The sequence below is a fragment of the Stegastes partitus genome, unplaced genomic scaffold (genome assembly GCF_000690725.1).
Source record: "Stegastes partitus isolate 25-593 unplaced genomic scaffold, Stegastes_partitus-1.0.2 Scaffold550, whole genome shotgun sequence".
Classification (NCBI taxonomy): Eukaryota; Metazoa; Chordata; class Actinopteri; family Pomacentridae; genus Stegastes; species Stegastes partitus.
Window position 1 is genome coordinate 131184 of NW_007578281.1, and position 17865 is coordinate 149048.

At 41.1% G+C, this 17865-nt stretch overlaps 1 protein-coding gene across 1 annotated transcript in view; it reads left to right on the forward strand.

Annotated features, from left to right (window-relative positions):
• klf7b (Kruppel like factor 7b) overlaps positions 1 to 17865 on the forward strand; it is an 84438-nt gene that overhangs the window by 61169 nt on the left and 5404 nt on the right. Inside the window, exon 3 of the mRNA XM_008288268.1 lies at positions 11919 to 12042. Coding sequence (XP_008286490.1) covers positions 11919 to 12042 — 124 coding nt within the window. The remainder of the gene's footprint in view (positions 1 to 11918; positions 12043 to 17865) is intronic.

Genomic DNA, 17865 nt, shown 5'->3' on the forward strand with positions numbered 1-17865 from the left:
TTATTAGACATTAGAAAGTAGTTCACAATACACAAGGAAGGATTTTACAACTTTGGAAAGCTATCACAAAGACATTTTAACCTTAGTCAGAGGAACTAATGCATTCATTGTTGGCAAATATCTGACTAGCTTTGCATCTCCTTTAACTACACAAAAAAGTATGTTCATTGCTACATGCCAAGTATGGCCATATTTAGGGCAAATTGTTTTAACGTTTAATAACTGGACTTGATATGTATTGCACATTCCATAGCTGAGTTCTTCCTCGTCAACAGGACTATTTTGACCACACTGTCATTCTTATAAGAAGAAATGACATAATTTCTACCATTTATGTGTATGAGGTTTCTCATTACAGAAAATTACAAATCAGCTACAGATATTCACAATTCCCTTTCTGCAGGTGAATTAATTACAGTTTTACAAATCTACAGTTTAATTCTGACCAGTGGTCATTCTAGTTAAGATATCTTCAATCCTTTCCATTTCAAAATATTAACATTGTCCTGTTTCGATTAGTTACATTAGATTTGAACAAGTCAAAATGATGTTATAAACATCTCAGAATGTCATTACAGATACGAAGAATTAGTTTTCACTCACAAAATGACATTGCAGATGTCTGTATTCAGACACTATGGCAAGCTTGCTTTTCAAACATACTGTGCCATATAAAAGTCTTTATAACACCGTGTCACAGCAGACTGACGTCAAAGCTCTGATAAATTTCAACTACAAGTTTATGAACAAAGTTTTAGTTCTCTATAAACTCCTTGTTGATAAAAATCTTCCTTTTTTATGGCATTTTCTAATTGTCATATTACACCACAGCAGGCTCTGGACCAGTAGTTTCATGCACAACAATTTGACTTTATGTTAGGAGACATTTGTAACTTTTGTTTTGAAAAGTCAAAACTGAATTACAGATCTCTCTGTTCTTTTGACGATTCAGAGTGACATTATATATGTGTGTGTGTGTATATATGTATATATTGTAAATAAAAATTCAGACTAGCCACAGTGTAAATATGACTAGTCCAAATGATGTTTTTGATCTCTTTTAACTTTGGATGTTTAAATGTTAAAACATCTGCACCCTCACTGTCGTCTGATTGAAATGTAGCACATATGTTCTTTCAGGCAGCATAGGTTTCTGTGATAATATCTGTAGTATAGGCAAAATCACAGCAAAATAAAAAGGGTGAGAATAGTGGTTTTATGATTTGTTTGTTGAAACTACATTTAGCAGTAATTCTTGTTGGAGATTTACAGTTGTAACCTGGAGCGGCACCATTACTTTTTAAAGTGACAGGAACCAGTGGATTTGGGCAATCTTGGAAATACTCTCATCAATTTTGAAGTCAAAATTCCTCCTGGATTTGTGATCTTTAGCCTGAGTAAGTCAATCCATCATTCATCTGCAGTGTATAAGGCCCGTGCAGACTTGTACCACCTGAAGCTACCATTCAACCTCAGCTTTAACCACACCATCATTTACAGTATCCACGGCAGGTCATGGCCTTCAGTTGTCATCAGCGAGTGTTAGCAGCTTCACTAGGATCACAGCACACAGCTCGTAGACATCCACTGTTCTGGCAACCTTGGCATCATTAATCCAGCGTGTTATAGGCTTATATGATCCCAGCGACCATAGCTTGGCTTTAAGTATAGCATTACATTCCAGGGCAGCACCTGGCATAGCTAAGGGGAAACCCAACCACTGTAGCTTTATTATAGCTAATCCAGAAAGGAGCTGCTAGTTTTTCTGGTACCGCGAGCTCCAGTATCTTTAATCTTCTGATGATTCGACAGCCGAGTCATGCTAACCAACGCTAAGCTTTTAAACGCAGAATCTTTCACTGTGAAAAAAGAAAAAGACACCCCGAAGACAGTGCAGCTTCCCTGATCTGTGTGTGTGTGGTATAAATGTGGGGGTGGTGTATTCCCTCCCGATGTGTTCATTACAAGCACAGCGCTGTGGTTTAATTAGCTTAATCCTCTTTTTGGGTTATTATAACCATAAATCATTGAACATACATGTAGGGAGGGATTAACGTAGCAGAGACTACAGGGAGGAGCAGCTGCAGAAAGCCTGCACAGTGTCAATACACTTACTGTCACATAGTGCACACCAGAGGCCATTAGAAACATCATTATATTGAGGTCTGTCAGGGGGTTGTGCTGTACATGTGCTGCAATTCCACATCACGATGGTAATTATGTTCCAGCATTCGTACTCGAAACAATTTTTCTGAGCTGCAGCCATGATGTAGAAGTAAGGTTTATTTTCCTGTATGAAAATGTTCAATCAGGGAAGAGTTGTAGCATTAATCGATGTACAAATTAATTCAGCAAATCTCTAAAGTACCTCATCAGAGCTGTTCTGAGCCGGAGCCAGGGTTTTCTGGTTCTCTGGGTGTTTTTTTTTTTTTTTTTAGTTTCACTCTCTTGGATCTGGTCGGAGCAATAGATGGATAATAATTGCATCCTCCTTGTAATTCAAGCAGCTATCCAAAATAATATACTTAACTACATACTTGGCACAAAAGAAATAGAAAGAAAGCGATGAGCCGCTTTGGAAGAAGAGTTCAAAAGACTCCCAAAAGCTGCACTTAATTACATTTTTGGGGAAGAATGAACACAGTGTGCAGGTGTTTTTACTCTCCATTTACAAAACTCACCTGATAAAACAGTTGGATGTGCATTACGTGACATTACGAGACAAGACTTAAGTTAGAATAGAATGCTTTTTATTGTAATTGTAATTGTATGTACAGTTAGCCAACGGCAGAATAAATATATTGCACTGTTGAGGTAGGAACGCTGTGGATATATGAGAAATTTTAAAAATATGAATAAATAATTAATATAAGTAATAAATGTATACAAAATACAGTATCATGTGTAATAATAATAATTAAAACGTAATTGTGATATAATTGTATAGTATAGTATAGTATAGTATAGTATAGTACAAACAATAAATATATTATATATATATTTGTATTTTGACAAAAAATTGATAACTAATGTTTTTTTATTTAGGCCATAGTGGGTGGCGGTGGTGTGTGCTCAACTGCACTTTAACTAAAAGCCTCCCTAATATTTTGCTCACTCCATTAACATACACAAGGAGAGCAAAGAATTAGGAACACTTTTCAGTTTAATAGATTCCAGTTCATCACCACCAACTGCTACAATCTCAATAATAAACATTAATAAATAGTATCACTACAATGTCAGCAGAAATAAAATAAAAAAAAATGTAGAGGCTTTGTTAAAGTAGAATTCACGGCGGAGCTCTTGTATTAGATGGTAATAGGTGATTGGTAAGTGTAAAGTGGTATGCATTTGTCGTCCACTAGAAATAACAAAACAAGTGTATAACAGTGTTGTGATATAATAAACAACATAGGCATAATTATTTAGAACAGCGCAAGAATTTTTACCGTCCTCGTTATGTGCAAATGTGTGAAAACTGTGTTTGTGTGCCATTTTATAATAGGTTTTAGCACAATATAAAGAATATAACAGAACAACGCCATTTCTTAAAGGATGCAATGCTGCAGCTTTGTTTCAAGCAAATCTTTGTTTGCATAAAATGACCCAGAAGACGAAAAAGTGTAGAAAAGAATGTTGTTGTACAGATAAAAAGCAAACCCAACCCCCTCAGCTAGCCGTACGTTCACATTTAAAGCACATTCATCCAAGCTGATTTTAAAGTTTTGTATCTGAGCTTTTTCAAGTCATTTTCAGACATATGATACATAACATCCGTCAGTCTGTTTCTTATTAAAGGTCCTCACAGCATCATTCAGACACACCCACCACAGTGATGAAAAGAGCCACGGTACACAGGCATTATTTGTAATACACTTCATCATTGCATAATCATAAACAATTGACTGAAACTAGATTTTTAGCTTCCACAGCCAGCAGCTGCAGCAGTCATGGAAGCTAAAACTCAGGTGTGGGAGGAGTTTGGGGAGGCTATGGAGAAGGACTTTCAGTCGGCCCCGAGGAAGTTCTGGCAAACCGTCCAATGCCTCAGAAAGGGGAGGCAGGGATTCGCCCAGGCCGTGTACAGCCGGGGAGGAGAACTGCTGACCCAGACTGGGGATCTCGTCAAGTGGTGGAAGGAGCACTTCGAGGAACTCCTGAACCCGGTAAACAGAAGCTGAAGGGGCAGAGCCTGAAGACTCGGGGGCTTCTGCATCCATATCCGTGGTAGAGGTCGCCGAGGTAGTTAAGAAGCTCCTCGGTGGCAAAGCCCTTGGTGTGGACGAGATTCACCCTGAGATGCTGAAGGCTCTGGACATTGTCAGACTGTCATGGCTGACACGTCTCTTCAATGTTGCATGGGCATCGGGTACAGTGTCTGTGGAGTGGCAGACCGGGGTGGTGGTTCCCATTTTTAAAAAGGGGGACCGGAGAGTGTGTGCCAATTATCGAGGTATCACACTTCTTAGCCTCCCTGGGAATGTTTACTCTAAGGTGCTGGAAAAGAGGCTTCGGCTGATTGTCGAACCTCGGATTCAGGAGGAGCAATGCGGATTCCGTCCTGGTCATGGAAGAGTGGACCAGCTCTTTACCTTTGTGGAGATGGGATCTTGTTCACGAGTGATGGGAAAACGGAGCGCGAGATGGACAGGCGGCGTCAGCAGTAATGCGGGCGCTGTACCGGACCGGCATGGTGAAGAGAGAGCTGAGCCGCAAGGTGGTATGGACACCTGGTTCGGTTGCCTCTGGGGAGGCTTCCTCTGGAGGTTTTCCGAACACGTCCACCTCGGAAGAGACCCCGGGGCAGACCCAGAACCCACTGGGAATGCCTCGGGATCCCCCAGGCAGAGCTGGTCACCAGGGGGAGGGAGGTCTGGGACGACCTGCTCCACCTACAGCCCCCGCGGCCCGACCACGGATAAGCGGAAGACAATGGATGGATGGATGGATGGATGGATGAAACTAGATTTGCTGTCTCACATGATTGAACTGCACCATAAACTGTGATTCTGTGTGAAGAGAAGTTCACAGTTTGAGCTGTTTTTAGATCCCAATCAATCCTGTCTCCATGTCAGGGATAATTTCGAAATCAAAGTCAAAAATGATGTTACTTTTGTTGTTCCACGTGCTTAAATACACACAATTCTTGCTTTGGAGATGCTCATAGGGATCCCGTGGCTGTCTGGTGCTCCAAGTAGGTAATAAAGTCAGAAGAAAGACTCCTAGAAACAGCTGGAAGTACCGTCGCTTGTGTGTGCCTGTGCAATAACACAACAGCATGCAGTTCAGACTTGTGCCATGTTGAAATTGATGTTACTTAGTCTGACCCTGTAAGATTGGCATTGCAACCAGGGTGTTCACTCAGGCATCTGGCTGTCACGTTCAGATTAACGGAAAGTAGTGCATGTCTGAAAGGGACTTGGGTTTGTTAAAATTTTGAAGCAGAAGGTGACAACACACAGTGTTGATGACTGACATAGTAATGCTTCCTCAAACACAGCGTGTGCAAACAAAAATATATCATCTTTCAGAGTCAATACTAATCCATTGAACTAAACTGCTGAACAGTAATTTCTGATAATCACAGTTATGCTTAGTTAAATGCAGATTCTATGTAGTTTATAAGTGTTATAATGTTTGTGGATTTTTTAAAATTATATTTGTTTCAGGTCACCTTTGGTTTTCTTTTATTTCTGTGTATATATATATATAGTCTGCATTAACCTTTTTACAGTAACATATCCTTTAATGGAAATATAAATGAGGTGCTCTTTGAAATCCCCAGAATCAGAATCTCATTAGAATAAAACACTTCTGTCAGACATTAATGCTGGCTTCATGTTTACTGCAATGATTTATGCACCTGTAGCCAGTTTAAATATTTAAAAAAATGTGCTGACTTTATAAACCGATAGATTCCTATAAAATATGAAGTAAAATGCATTCACCCATGCTTTGCAAAGCAGCCAACTGTGATGTGGAGTGTAATTCTGGTTGAAGTACCGGCACGGTCGCTCAGGTCTGCTTTTCCGAGACCTCGACCTGCACCCCACCCCCATCCAGCACCTCATGTGGATTCAGGAAAAACCCTGCTGTAACCCCTGAACCTCCCCACAGACCTCCACCCTCTACACTCCTCTACACCCGTTGAATCCAACCTCCAACCTGTTCTTTCTCTTTCTCTCTCTCTCTCTCTCTCTCTCTCTCTCTCTCTCTCTCTCTCTCTTCCATTTGCTCATTCAGCTTGGGTTGCCAAGCAACTGCATCACACTCTTCCATAATTGGTTGGTGGCTGGTGGATTGTCCATGCCTGTTAATCTCTCTCTCTCTCTCTCTCTCTCTCTCTCTCTCTCTCTCTCTCTCTCTCTCTCTCACCACCCCTCACCCCCCTCCCTCTCTCCTCTCTTTCTCTCAGTTGCTAGGTGACTTTATCATGCATCCTTGCCTTGCCGTGCTATAATTGGCTGGCGTCATGGTTGCTGTGGCGTCAGGCCCGAGCTGGCCTTGCTTCATTCCTCCAACAGTGTGTGTGCATGTGCTGTAGCATGTCTGTGTGTGTTTGAGGGGGCTCCTATTGAAGGAAGATGGGGTGCTCTGGCCAATTACAGAAGACGGGTGTGAAACGGCCGCCTGTCTGGCACCTGCGGCCCCCCACTCAAACCCCGTATCACGCACACACACATGCAGGTTGGGAATGCGACGTTTCTCCGACAGGCCCAGAGGATAAGCTGCCAAGTGGTTTGCTATTGTATATCGAAAATATTGCTCCTGTATTCAGTCCTGAGCGAGGAGGACTCTGTGGAAGTGAGTAGGAGGATTCACACATTGAGACGCCGCCTGCTGAACACGGATGATTTTTCGGGCTCTTTGCAAAGCTCGAGGTAATCTGCCATAGAATCGCAGGCGCTCAGGTTTTTCACAGCTGTACCTGAGCTGTAGCAGAGGAGTGTGGATCCCCATAAAATAGTAATCTTCAAGGGTAAATATACAAGATTGGGTTTTTTCGAGCGAAAGAACTCGAACTCGGAAATGTCTTGTGCTTAAGGCAGCTGCTGTTGTCTCTTCAGGCTTAATGCATCTAGTTTAAGTGGCATAGTTGAAGTAAATTCAAAACAACTAAATCTTGAGTCCAACCAATCACCTGGCAAAAATGATACAAAATGTGATTTAAAAAAAAAAATCAGAATCTGTACTTAAAAATAGCAAAAACTGTACCTGATTTAAATTTGGCGACAAACGCCTGCAAAGCAGTGACCTTGTGCAGCAGTGCGCTGCTCCCAGTGCTCCTGCCACAGTTGGAACGCTCCCTGGAAGTCCTGTTCCATGAACACATCAAACACCATCTGTGAAGGGCTCTGCTGTGGCAAAACAAGTCAACTTTATTGACATTCAAGCTCTACATCCAATGCATAAAATGGAATTAAGCTGCATTTCCCCCAAAACCACAGACAGCATTGTAAGATAGGACACTGATGCATGAAAAAATAAAAATAAAAATTGAACAAAGTTGCTCAGTGTTACAATCATTATGCAACATAGATACCCACCACTTTGGTTTTATCTTGGCAATTCTTCAAATTTCATTTTGGGAAGAGGAAGAAGTTGTGGAGAGCCAAATGTAGCAACTAGGGTGGGTGACGAGTGGTGATTAATGTCAGTGTGGACAACAACAAAAAAATCACACATTTTCAGCTTGTTGTGAGCGAGCAGGTTGTCATGATGGAGCACCCAATTGCCATATTTCCACAGTTCTATTAGTTCTCCCTCAGATGCCCCTGGATGTTAAAGTAGAACCTAAAGAATGTCATGAAAGTTACAAGTCCAAGTCCCCTCTTGACCTGAAGCGCCTTCTTCAGACTGGCAAAAATCAAGAGTTTTCCTCATTACCATGTCCATACAGGGTTTTGCTTAAAGCAATATCATGAGTGAAATAAGCAGTCACCACCGTGGGTAAGCACTTCTGCCTTGAAACTGCAGTGTATGATGACCACCTCAAAAATATTTCATATGTGACAAACTTCAGCAATGTATGTTTTAATGATCACAGTTTTTGTATATTTGACTTCAATATAAAGTTCAGTAGAGTTTAGTTTGGGCTTTTTTGTTTCTTTACTGTTTCTGTCAACAAATAATTTTATCGTTTAATTGCAAGAAGCTTATTTTATGTTGATATTGTCATTTAAAATTCAGTACTATTTGAACTGCTCCTCCATCTAGTGTTCAACGTGACACAGAGGAGCATCAGCTACATAAGAAGCAACAAAATTTTCAGCTTTGGTGGAATCTTCAAATACCAATAAATGGCCATTAGAGATTGAGACAGACGAGACTCAGAAACTGTCAGCAAGGTGGCAGAGAAACACCTATAACCGAGAATACGCAGCGATGAGGCAGCAACAAAACCCAGGTCCCTGTTGTGGAAATCAGCAACCGACTGCCTGAGATTTGACTGGAAAATTTGAATATGCAAATCGTGGCGAGCACAGCTCAGCTCGTGATCTGGAATTAATTTAGTCCAAGAGGAACCGCAGTCATGTTGTGTCTGTGGATAAAAAGGACAACTCCGATCAAAGAGGCACACAAACTGTGGGGAAATAAAGGGGAAGAGGGCATCATTCACAGTTGGATGTTCCTGTAACACATCATCTTTTACATGTCGTTGCATCACCTTGCTGTCACAGCCGCTCTGCACCTTGGATACTGGTCCGCGTGAAGGTGTACTTTCTTCTTGTTGGAGTGCTCTGAAATTCAAGGTGATGAATTTCAATATAAGTTCATAAAAGCGAGCTCACATTTCGCTCTCCTGTTGCGGTAGGATGGAGAAGCGATGCCCTGCAGTGTGGTTGGGGATATGAACAGCATAAAAGACAAAGAAGATGCATGAAAAGAAGGGATGCTTCTTGAAATATGAGGTTTTGTCCATTAATGTTCAAATGTCAAAAGAATAAGTGAGTGTTTCCTTCAAGCTGTGCATTTAGAGGGTATAACAAGATCATGTAATTGTCAAAAAAAAGAGAAAGAAACAGCAGGGAATCCGCTTTTACTCTGGATATTTCATTTAACGAAAGAAATTCAAAACTTTTGCCCCTTAAATTGCACTTTAGTGGCTGGATTGACGGTTGAACTGTTTCATTTTTGCATAGAAAAGTTCACATCAGAACATCAGAAGCAAGCAGCCATCCCACCGACATCATTTCAGTTGAAACAGAAGCTTAGATAGCGGTTGCTATGAGCAGCTAATGTTTCTTTCTCATTATTATTCCAGGGTTTCATCATTTTTTCCAGTTCTGGCACAGAAGGGTGGTGATTAAATTGATAATCCTGCCAACGAAGTTCTGATTGGCTTGTTTTTCCAATAAGAGAGACAGGATCACTTTGTGCTCACTGATGCAATGTGGAGGTCTGGAACCAGGTGATGCTTCTGGATAAAATCAGCTTCTCTGTCAGCATTTTGTTGTCTGTTTGGATCTGCATTTGAACTCGCACACTTGTGCAAACATCTTTTTCTACTGCAACCGATTAGGTTTCCACCGTATTTTGTAATGCTTCAGATTTCGCATCAGCTCCACTTAGCTGTGAATTGCTATGTGTTTGTGTTAGTCTCCTTAAGAAGATTGGTGTGTGCTGCGATGGCAGTGGAGGGGCTGCTGGGACATCTGGCTAACTGACTGTAAGCTGCTGTATTACTCCCCATTAAGAGTCATTAAGGCCCCAATTATAGTTACCACCCCCCAGTTCACACGCACACACACCAGGGGTCTGCAATTACATTGGGGCAGTTTTTTTCAACACAGAGTGTACAGTGGAGAAAGTGGCTTGTGTTTTCACATGTTTCCTCTCTATCAGTATTTGTTTTCTTTCTTTCTTCTCTTAAATTAAAATGATGTGAGTACCAGCTTTGGTTAACGTTGAAGCAAGTTTCTGTACATTTTTTTTTCTCCTGTCACATTTTTACTCACTATGGGCGACTTTTAACTGCAGTATATAATATAGTAAGTCTTGTACCTCTATGGAAACAGTGCAACCACGGCTAGAGGTAAAGAGAACTCAAAAATATATTTTTCCAAAGGCACAGAGATGTTACTGATACTGGTCCCAATATATAGGTGCTACCATGTTTACAGCCTCTGCAAACGAGGCCTTTTTAACTCTACTATGCAAATCAGCTCCCAAAGCATTTTTCATCATGCTGAATGTATCTTCCAACAACTACCTCCTCTGTTTTCCTCTTTTTTTGGCCATGCTGCATTCATATTTTATTGCTCAAGTATGTTTAATTTTTCCCTCAATCTGCTCTGAGTAAACACAGCCTGCAGTTCATCCGAAAATATTTTTGGGCAAATTTTAAGATAAGGAATGTAGAATAATGTCACAATTTTAAGCTTTGATTTGTTTTTGGTTTTTTTTGCTAATGACATCACACATCACACATGATTAGTTCAAGGACCATCGGAAAGTTGGAAATCTGATCATTCTTCCTGGTTTCACAGTTTCTAGATCTGAAAAATGGAGTCGTTTTGTTGATTTTTTTTATAACACAACATGGCTTTCAAACCAGCTGGCAGGTTTGAGGGTTTGAAGCTTTGAGGACGAAGTACATCTTTGACCAATCACACATGTTTCTGGTAGATGCTGATAAACAATCAGACAATGTTCTCGCTGGTTCGCGTAGCAGCAGCAGCGCAGCCTCTTGTTTTCACCCAGCATCACTTGCAGCCCTTCAGGTTGTGAAGTGAAATGAACAAAGTGACAAAATAAAATGAGCCACACCGACGATACGCACAATTAGGGTCACGCCAGAAGAGAAACATTTCCAGGATTTCTTGGGAAGGACTGTAGAAAACTCTGAGCAGCAGGAGGGTGAATTTAGTAGAAAATGAAAAAGCTTAGGCTGCCTGAAGTACAGAACAGAAACACAAAAAGGCGTTCGTGCGTGAAATACAGCATTTATTGCAGTGTGACATACAATCCAAAGAGGCTTGTTAGTGTCGACACAATAAATAGCTTGGTGCAGAATATCCAATCAATTTTTGTGTCTCCCTCCACGAAAGGATATTGCGTGTTTTTTTGTTTGGTTGTTGTTTTTTTTTTTTGCTTTTATTGTTGTAGACTTCTTTCTACCTTTCTGCTTGTTAGTTGTGGTGTTAATTTTGGGGGCGGTGCGTGATTTTGGTGCAAGGCCAAATTTGCTGCTTTATCTTTTGACCCCAAACTCACACTCGCACGGAGAAACATACTCTCATACAAGCGTTTAAACAGCGAGACATAATCAGGTCCCATCTGAAGACAGTCTGCTGCTACGCTACACACCGCAAACGCACACACCTCCAACCAAAGCACTCACACACACACTCACATGCACACACACACACACACACACACACACACACACAGCTGGAAGGCTTTCTATCATGGAGAGATAACTACAGGCTGAGAACAATAGACCATCTCTTCTCCCATCTGGTGAACCGGGGGATGAAACTTCATTTACATTTCAGATTCCCCCACCTCAGGCTGTGTGCGTGTGTCTGTGTATGTGTGTAGGGTGGGGGGTGGTAATAGAGGGAACAAAACGAGATTCATTTCAGGGTGAATTTAGGATTATGAATTAACATGCCGCCGTGCTGAAAGACTTCATTTACAGCTAATTGAGTGTATTGGCTCATTGAAATGGCTGTTGTGTTAAAGCTGGACAGCCCCTCAGCTCAGTGTGTGTCTGTGTGTGTGTGTCTGTGTGTGTGTGTGTGTGTGTGTGTGTGTGTGTGTGTGTGTGTGTGTGTGTGTGTCTGGAAAAAGCCAGGGGGGGTAACCTGTACATTAGCGAACAGCTGTAGTTTAGACGTGTGAAATTAGATGTTGGAATTATAATAAAATGTGACGCCTTCTCCCCCCTTCCTCTCCCTCTCTCTGTGTTTCAGGTGAGAAGCCCTATAAGTGCTCATGGGAGGGCTGCGAATGGCGTTTCGCCCGCAGTGACGAGTTGACACGACACTACCGCAAACACACCGGAGCGAAGCCATTCAAGTGCAACCACTGCGACAGGTAAAACACACAGGCGGCCTCGTGTACACAAAAACACTTTACATTTGCAGGACATCAGTGCCCTTTAGCTGGCAAACACCAGTGTTTAACCTACAGTCCAGAGAAGAAAAAAAAGTCAAATGGGCTATTTTCCTGTCAGTTGTCAAATCCACACCACCAATCTGGGAGGTTTGAAGCCGTTTTTTTTACACATGACGTTTTGACACACGGAAGTAATAAAAGCACATGAAGTGGCAGCAAAACAAAAAAATTGAGTTTGTCCTCTAACTCTTCTTCGAATTCCCTGTAGTTTTTACCACCTGAAGACTGTCAGACTCACAGCCTGATTTCCAAATGAATGAAAGGAGTTCAGTTTGTTACTGACTTATTGCAAAAATAAACACCACCACAGAAGAAAACAAAATGCAGCCGCTTCAGCAGCCTTAATATTTTAACTACAGCAGTTCAGATGCCATTAATGGGGATGTGCTTGATGCCATTAATGGGGATGTGCTTATAGAATTGTGTATGCACATGTGTCACCAATACAAACAAGAAAATCAATTCATCACTCAAAATCAAAATGAATTTAAATGTGGCTCCAATTCCAGCCACTCATTATTTTTTAAAGAATATATTACTGAAGTTAACGTTATTGATAATCAATGCACTTAGAAAAGCTTTAGATGAAAACTGGACTCTTCCTTTTGGTTTTTTAAGCTGTTTCACCTTCATCCAAGAGGCTTCTTCAGTTCTAACAGACTAGTGAGGATTATTCTCACATGGCTAATGTGAGCTGATCATTACTGTTGTTGGGACACTTGGTTTCATAGCTGTTCACACCTCGTGGCATGTGAGTCCTGAGTCGCTAATGGGCCATTAACCATGTGGGTTGGCAGTGAATATATACATCTGAAACTCCTGTTAGTCAGTTAGAACTGAAGAAGCCAATTGGATGAACGTGAAGTCTGGTTGCTTTTTCCTGAATCTTCTAGACCAGTTTTAGGGTTCTGGTCTTTGTGCATGTTGGTTCACAGTCATCATGGTTTACTGAGATTCTTAAATTGAACAGAACCATTTTACCTCCCTGTCTGAGTCCAAAAGAGAGAAATAGACTTGTTTTTTGAAAAGTTGTAAGTGAAGCCCTTTGCTAGACACATTTTTATCGTTGTGTGTTAACTCCAAGTCCAAGCCAGTTTGCTGTGTAAAGACTTGGGGAAACGCTCCAACACTGTGGGAAACTTTCTTGCAGAAGCTAAATGGCAAAGCTACAATCAGGACATGTTTCATCGAACTTGGCTAAAAGATTAGTAGCTACAGAAAACTACTGGCCTCTGTCAAAGCGAAATACCTTTCCCAGCTGCCCCAAGCTTTCCTTACTTATAGTCCTCACCATTAGCAGATGTGAGTGGATGCCTAACACCAGTCGCACGTGTACAAGTGAAATGATTGCAGCAAAATGTCGTAAAATGTTGCACACACGACCCATGTTGGGTCGAATTCAGAGTTCACCTCACATAGAGCTTTTGAGTATTGACAGCTACTGCTATTAATACCAATCCACCATTTCTTTTTTTTATTAAAAAAATTTGAAACCTCTCACTTTTCTATTATTGTCTTAACTTGATATTGTTGCCTCTGGTGTTTTCTCATTGCATTAATTTATGATAGTGTTTCCTCAGTCCCTATTTTTATGGAACACTTCATTTATAACAATCATTTATGATGGACTGTTTTTTTCCCCCCTTTTGATCTGTAAAACACATTGTGTTCCATTCTATTTGTACGATAAGTGAAATAAATCCTAATTGACTGACTGATAAAACTGTGAATGTACCAACTGAGGCAATCAACAGGACGGACTACTCAGTAAATTGGTTTTGTGTATATATACCTGGTTTGTTATGTACTTCTGTAATCTGTGTTTTTGTGATTCATGTGAATTGTTGCTACGACACTATAAATTCTAATACTCAGATTTATTATATAAGAAACAAAAAAAGAGGTTATTATTTTTGGATAATCCATGGTTCCTTCAGGAATCCTGAGCTGAGAACTTGGTCCAATCACAGTGAATGTCTCCGGACTGGGAGAAGGTGGGAAAGTGCTTTTATATTACCCAGTATAGACGGTGGACATTCCATGCTATGCCCCTTGCACATACACAACTCTCATCGGGTGGTGACAGGCGTCGTCATTAGTAGCTTCGCTGTTGGCCTGTTGAAGTCATAATGGAGAGATTCACCACTTAAAGAATCCTGGATTGAAACATACATCAGAATTCGATAATGCTTGAGACAGTGGTTTTATGACCCATGTCTCGGGCAATCATCAAGCATCCAATCAGTTGTGTTGTTGCACTGACTCCAGCACAATGTTGTGAAGTTGTGCGGGTGCGTCGTGAAGTAAAACCTGAGGAAAAAATTACTTTTTAAACCTTATATTGGAGGAAAGTCACAAAAATATTTAAACAGTTTTTAACAGATTTGACTGGTGATTCTACACATGCTGTTTTTATGCTGAAATGGAATTGAAATTCCAGTTATGGATCATTTCCTGTTCATTCTGATAGCGACATGGTCCTGTTAGCCCTAAATACAGACTTGCCTCTGAGGAGCCAAGAGAGCAGTCAAATCACCTGAGTTTTGTTTAGAGTTCTTAAAGTGCATGAAGCCAGAAACTTTATGTGAAGTAGGATTTAGGAGTTGCTATGTGTTGCCTTTGGCCATGATTCTTGGTCCTCAGAAAGCTCGAGCTAATCATTTTTCAAACCACAGCATCTTATTTTCCTGCTTTTATGAGTGTAAATTACATCAAAAACAAAACGGCTTAGGCAGGCATCTTTGAAAAGCTCAGCTAGAAGTTACTTCCTGCACTCCATGTTGGTTTTTGTACAGCAAATTGTGTTTTTGTCTGTCTTCAAACCTGATGATTTTTCTGTTTTATCTTACTAACGTGGAGTTTAAAAAGTGCACTATAAATCAAGATTGAGATTATTATTATAGATTTTGTGCTGAGCTAGGCTAAATATCTCTCAGAGTTTCCTCATTGACATCACAAAAATGATCAAGCTGATATCTGACAACTAAGCTTTTAAATGAGTTTCCTTCGCAGAACTTTTCATGCTTCTCCAATAAATCAGCCGTGGGAACAGTTGGCTACAATATCACAATGCAGCTCTTTCTCGCCGTATGAAAGCGGCCTCGAACATCGCTTGTTAATGCATCCAAAGCAGCAGGGAGTCAGTCAGCTTCTGTGACAAATGAGAAATAGAACAACATTTCTCATCCAGATTCGCTCTACACACGTCTCATGAGGCGCTCAGACGGTGTAATAATCCACAATGAGTTTCCCTTCTTTTCTTAAGGAAACCAAATCCCTTAAATAAACTCAATTAGAGACAAAATACCGCAAATGAGTCAGGTTTGAAGTTTGGAAGAGACGTGAGCGTTTTCTTAAAGATATGTGCCTTCTGCAGCAGCAGCGGTGTGCAGCAGGAGCTCAGGTGACTCCTTATCTGGCAGGATGATAAAGATTCAGGACTGTAGCTTACGCTGTAGTCAATTTAATGATAAGGGAATGTTATCATCTTAAATTAAGGAAATGGATTCGCATCGCAGCGCAGCCGGAGGAATACATATAGGATGTGCGTTATTATTCTGTTTCCGCTCAGGTGCGGCTTGCAAAATTATTGATTTTTTTTTTTTAAGTCATGTTATCTGGTTGGTAGTTGAGGATTTTACTCATTGATCCTGCAGCAGCCTGTTTGTTTCCAGTCAGCAGGATGCAAAAGAGAAGCAGACGAAAGTGTGTGTGTGTCCTAAAATAAAAGCCCAACTAAAACTAATGGGGGATGAGATGTTGAGAGTTTTGGTGTTGGTTCCTTAGAGCAGAGTGTGTGTTCGCGCGTGTGTGCTTACTCATGCTCCTGGCCTGGCACTTAAATGGATTCTGGCTATTGGCAAGCAGGTCGCAGCTAATTGAGTGGCACCAGATGCCAGCTCCACTTTAACATACACTCTCTCAGTATGTGTGTGTGTGTGTGTGTGTGTGTGTGTGTGTATGTGTGCCCACTCTACCTTTCAGATGAACCACACACACACAAAGTTTTGCCCTAGAGACAGTGTAATTGGCTGTTGTGGGTTCCCTCTAGTTAGGCGGTTTTAGACATAAAACCCCCCAGAAACCTGCTGGAAGCTTCTAATCCAGGCTGAGAGCTGGGACAGTATTAGCTCCTTTTCTGGCACACACACACACACACACACACACACACACATGTGCAAGCACAATATGCAAAGATACAACGCGCACATGAACACAAAGACGTTTACATGCAAAGTCAGAGTGACTCACGTGAACATTTAAATGTGGCAGACACGCATGGACTGGAACAGACGTGAGATGATTCACTTGAAGCACAGCCGAGGCCTCAAAGTCTGCACAGACGTGAGGCCACAGCGTCTGCACTGAAGGTCCCATTCATGCTGCACTGATAGTGACATTTGCTGGATCGGTCCAAAGTGAATCATCAGTGCAAAGCATGAATGTCTGTGTCGAAAAATTTCAGCTTCTTCATGTGAAAGTCAACAGTAGGAGACAGTGTGCACGAAAAGGTGCAGAGAAATGTGAACTGTCAAGGTGTGTTTTAGTGATATTATTGAAGTGTAAGATCTCGAGGTAAAGTTGACTGTATGTGTCGAGTTACCAACTGCATCATTGAAGCATTCTGAATTTGCCACAGCTCTGATTTGTTCTCTACCATCTTTTGCCGTAATAATTTTTTTTTTAACTTTTCGATGGTCCTTGATCAACTAAGACGCAAAATGTAATTCTTCCAGGAAAAATACCCCCAAATTTTGAAATTGGTTTGATCCACATGCATCGTTTAAAAAAATATTCTTCCAAACTTAAACCTGTTTTTTCTAAACAGATTCTATAAAAAAACAAATATTTCATCACTTTTGGGTGCAACTGGGAACCCATGAGTCATTCTGCTGTGACCAACAGTTATGTGACAATAAATCTGTGAATGTTGCAGTAAAAAATGAGCCTACAGTGACTGAAAGTGTGATGGAAGCAAAAGTGTACACCATGCCAAGGAAATGATGTAAGAAAATGTACCACTTTAGTCAAGACTAAAATGTCTCAACAGTCAAGTTCTTCCAGAAGATAAATCCTACAGACTATGCTGCTCTTCTGACTGTTCCTCTTGATCCCACTTCAGGTGGAAATTTGTAATTCAAAGTCTCAACAAGTCTTAGATGGGTTGTCAATTTGCTGCAGACTTTCAGGGTCTTTGAAAACTTTGGTGATCCTTTGTTTTTGTATCAACAGGTCAAAGTTTCATTTTGTCCAACACTTCACACTTACAGTCTTGCAGAGCCCCTATTATGACTATACACGTGTACTTGTTACATTTCTGGTGTTTCCCTTTGACTCTTTGGTGCTTAAAGCAGAAAGTAGATAGAAACATGCTTAACACAGCATCTTCATCTGTACAGTAGCAGAAACACACACAGAATCGCACACACAAACACATCTGTGGGGGTGGAGTCGGCCGAATATTACCATGAGAATGGTGAAAAGTGGCAGCCATGGAGAGGTTAACATTAGATAGAATGTTCAATCTGACACAATTTCTCCTGGGAAAACACACTAGCATGCACACAGACACACACACACACACAGACACACACATACGGCTGTTATTAATCCTGCCTAATCAAGCGGGGACCCCCTGATGTTTCCATGGAGCTGGAAGGAGGAGGACAAAAAAGGAAATGAGGAGGAGAAAGGAGAGTTTAGAGGAGGAGAAGAGGAGGATAAGAAGGAGGTGTGTGTGTG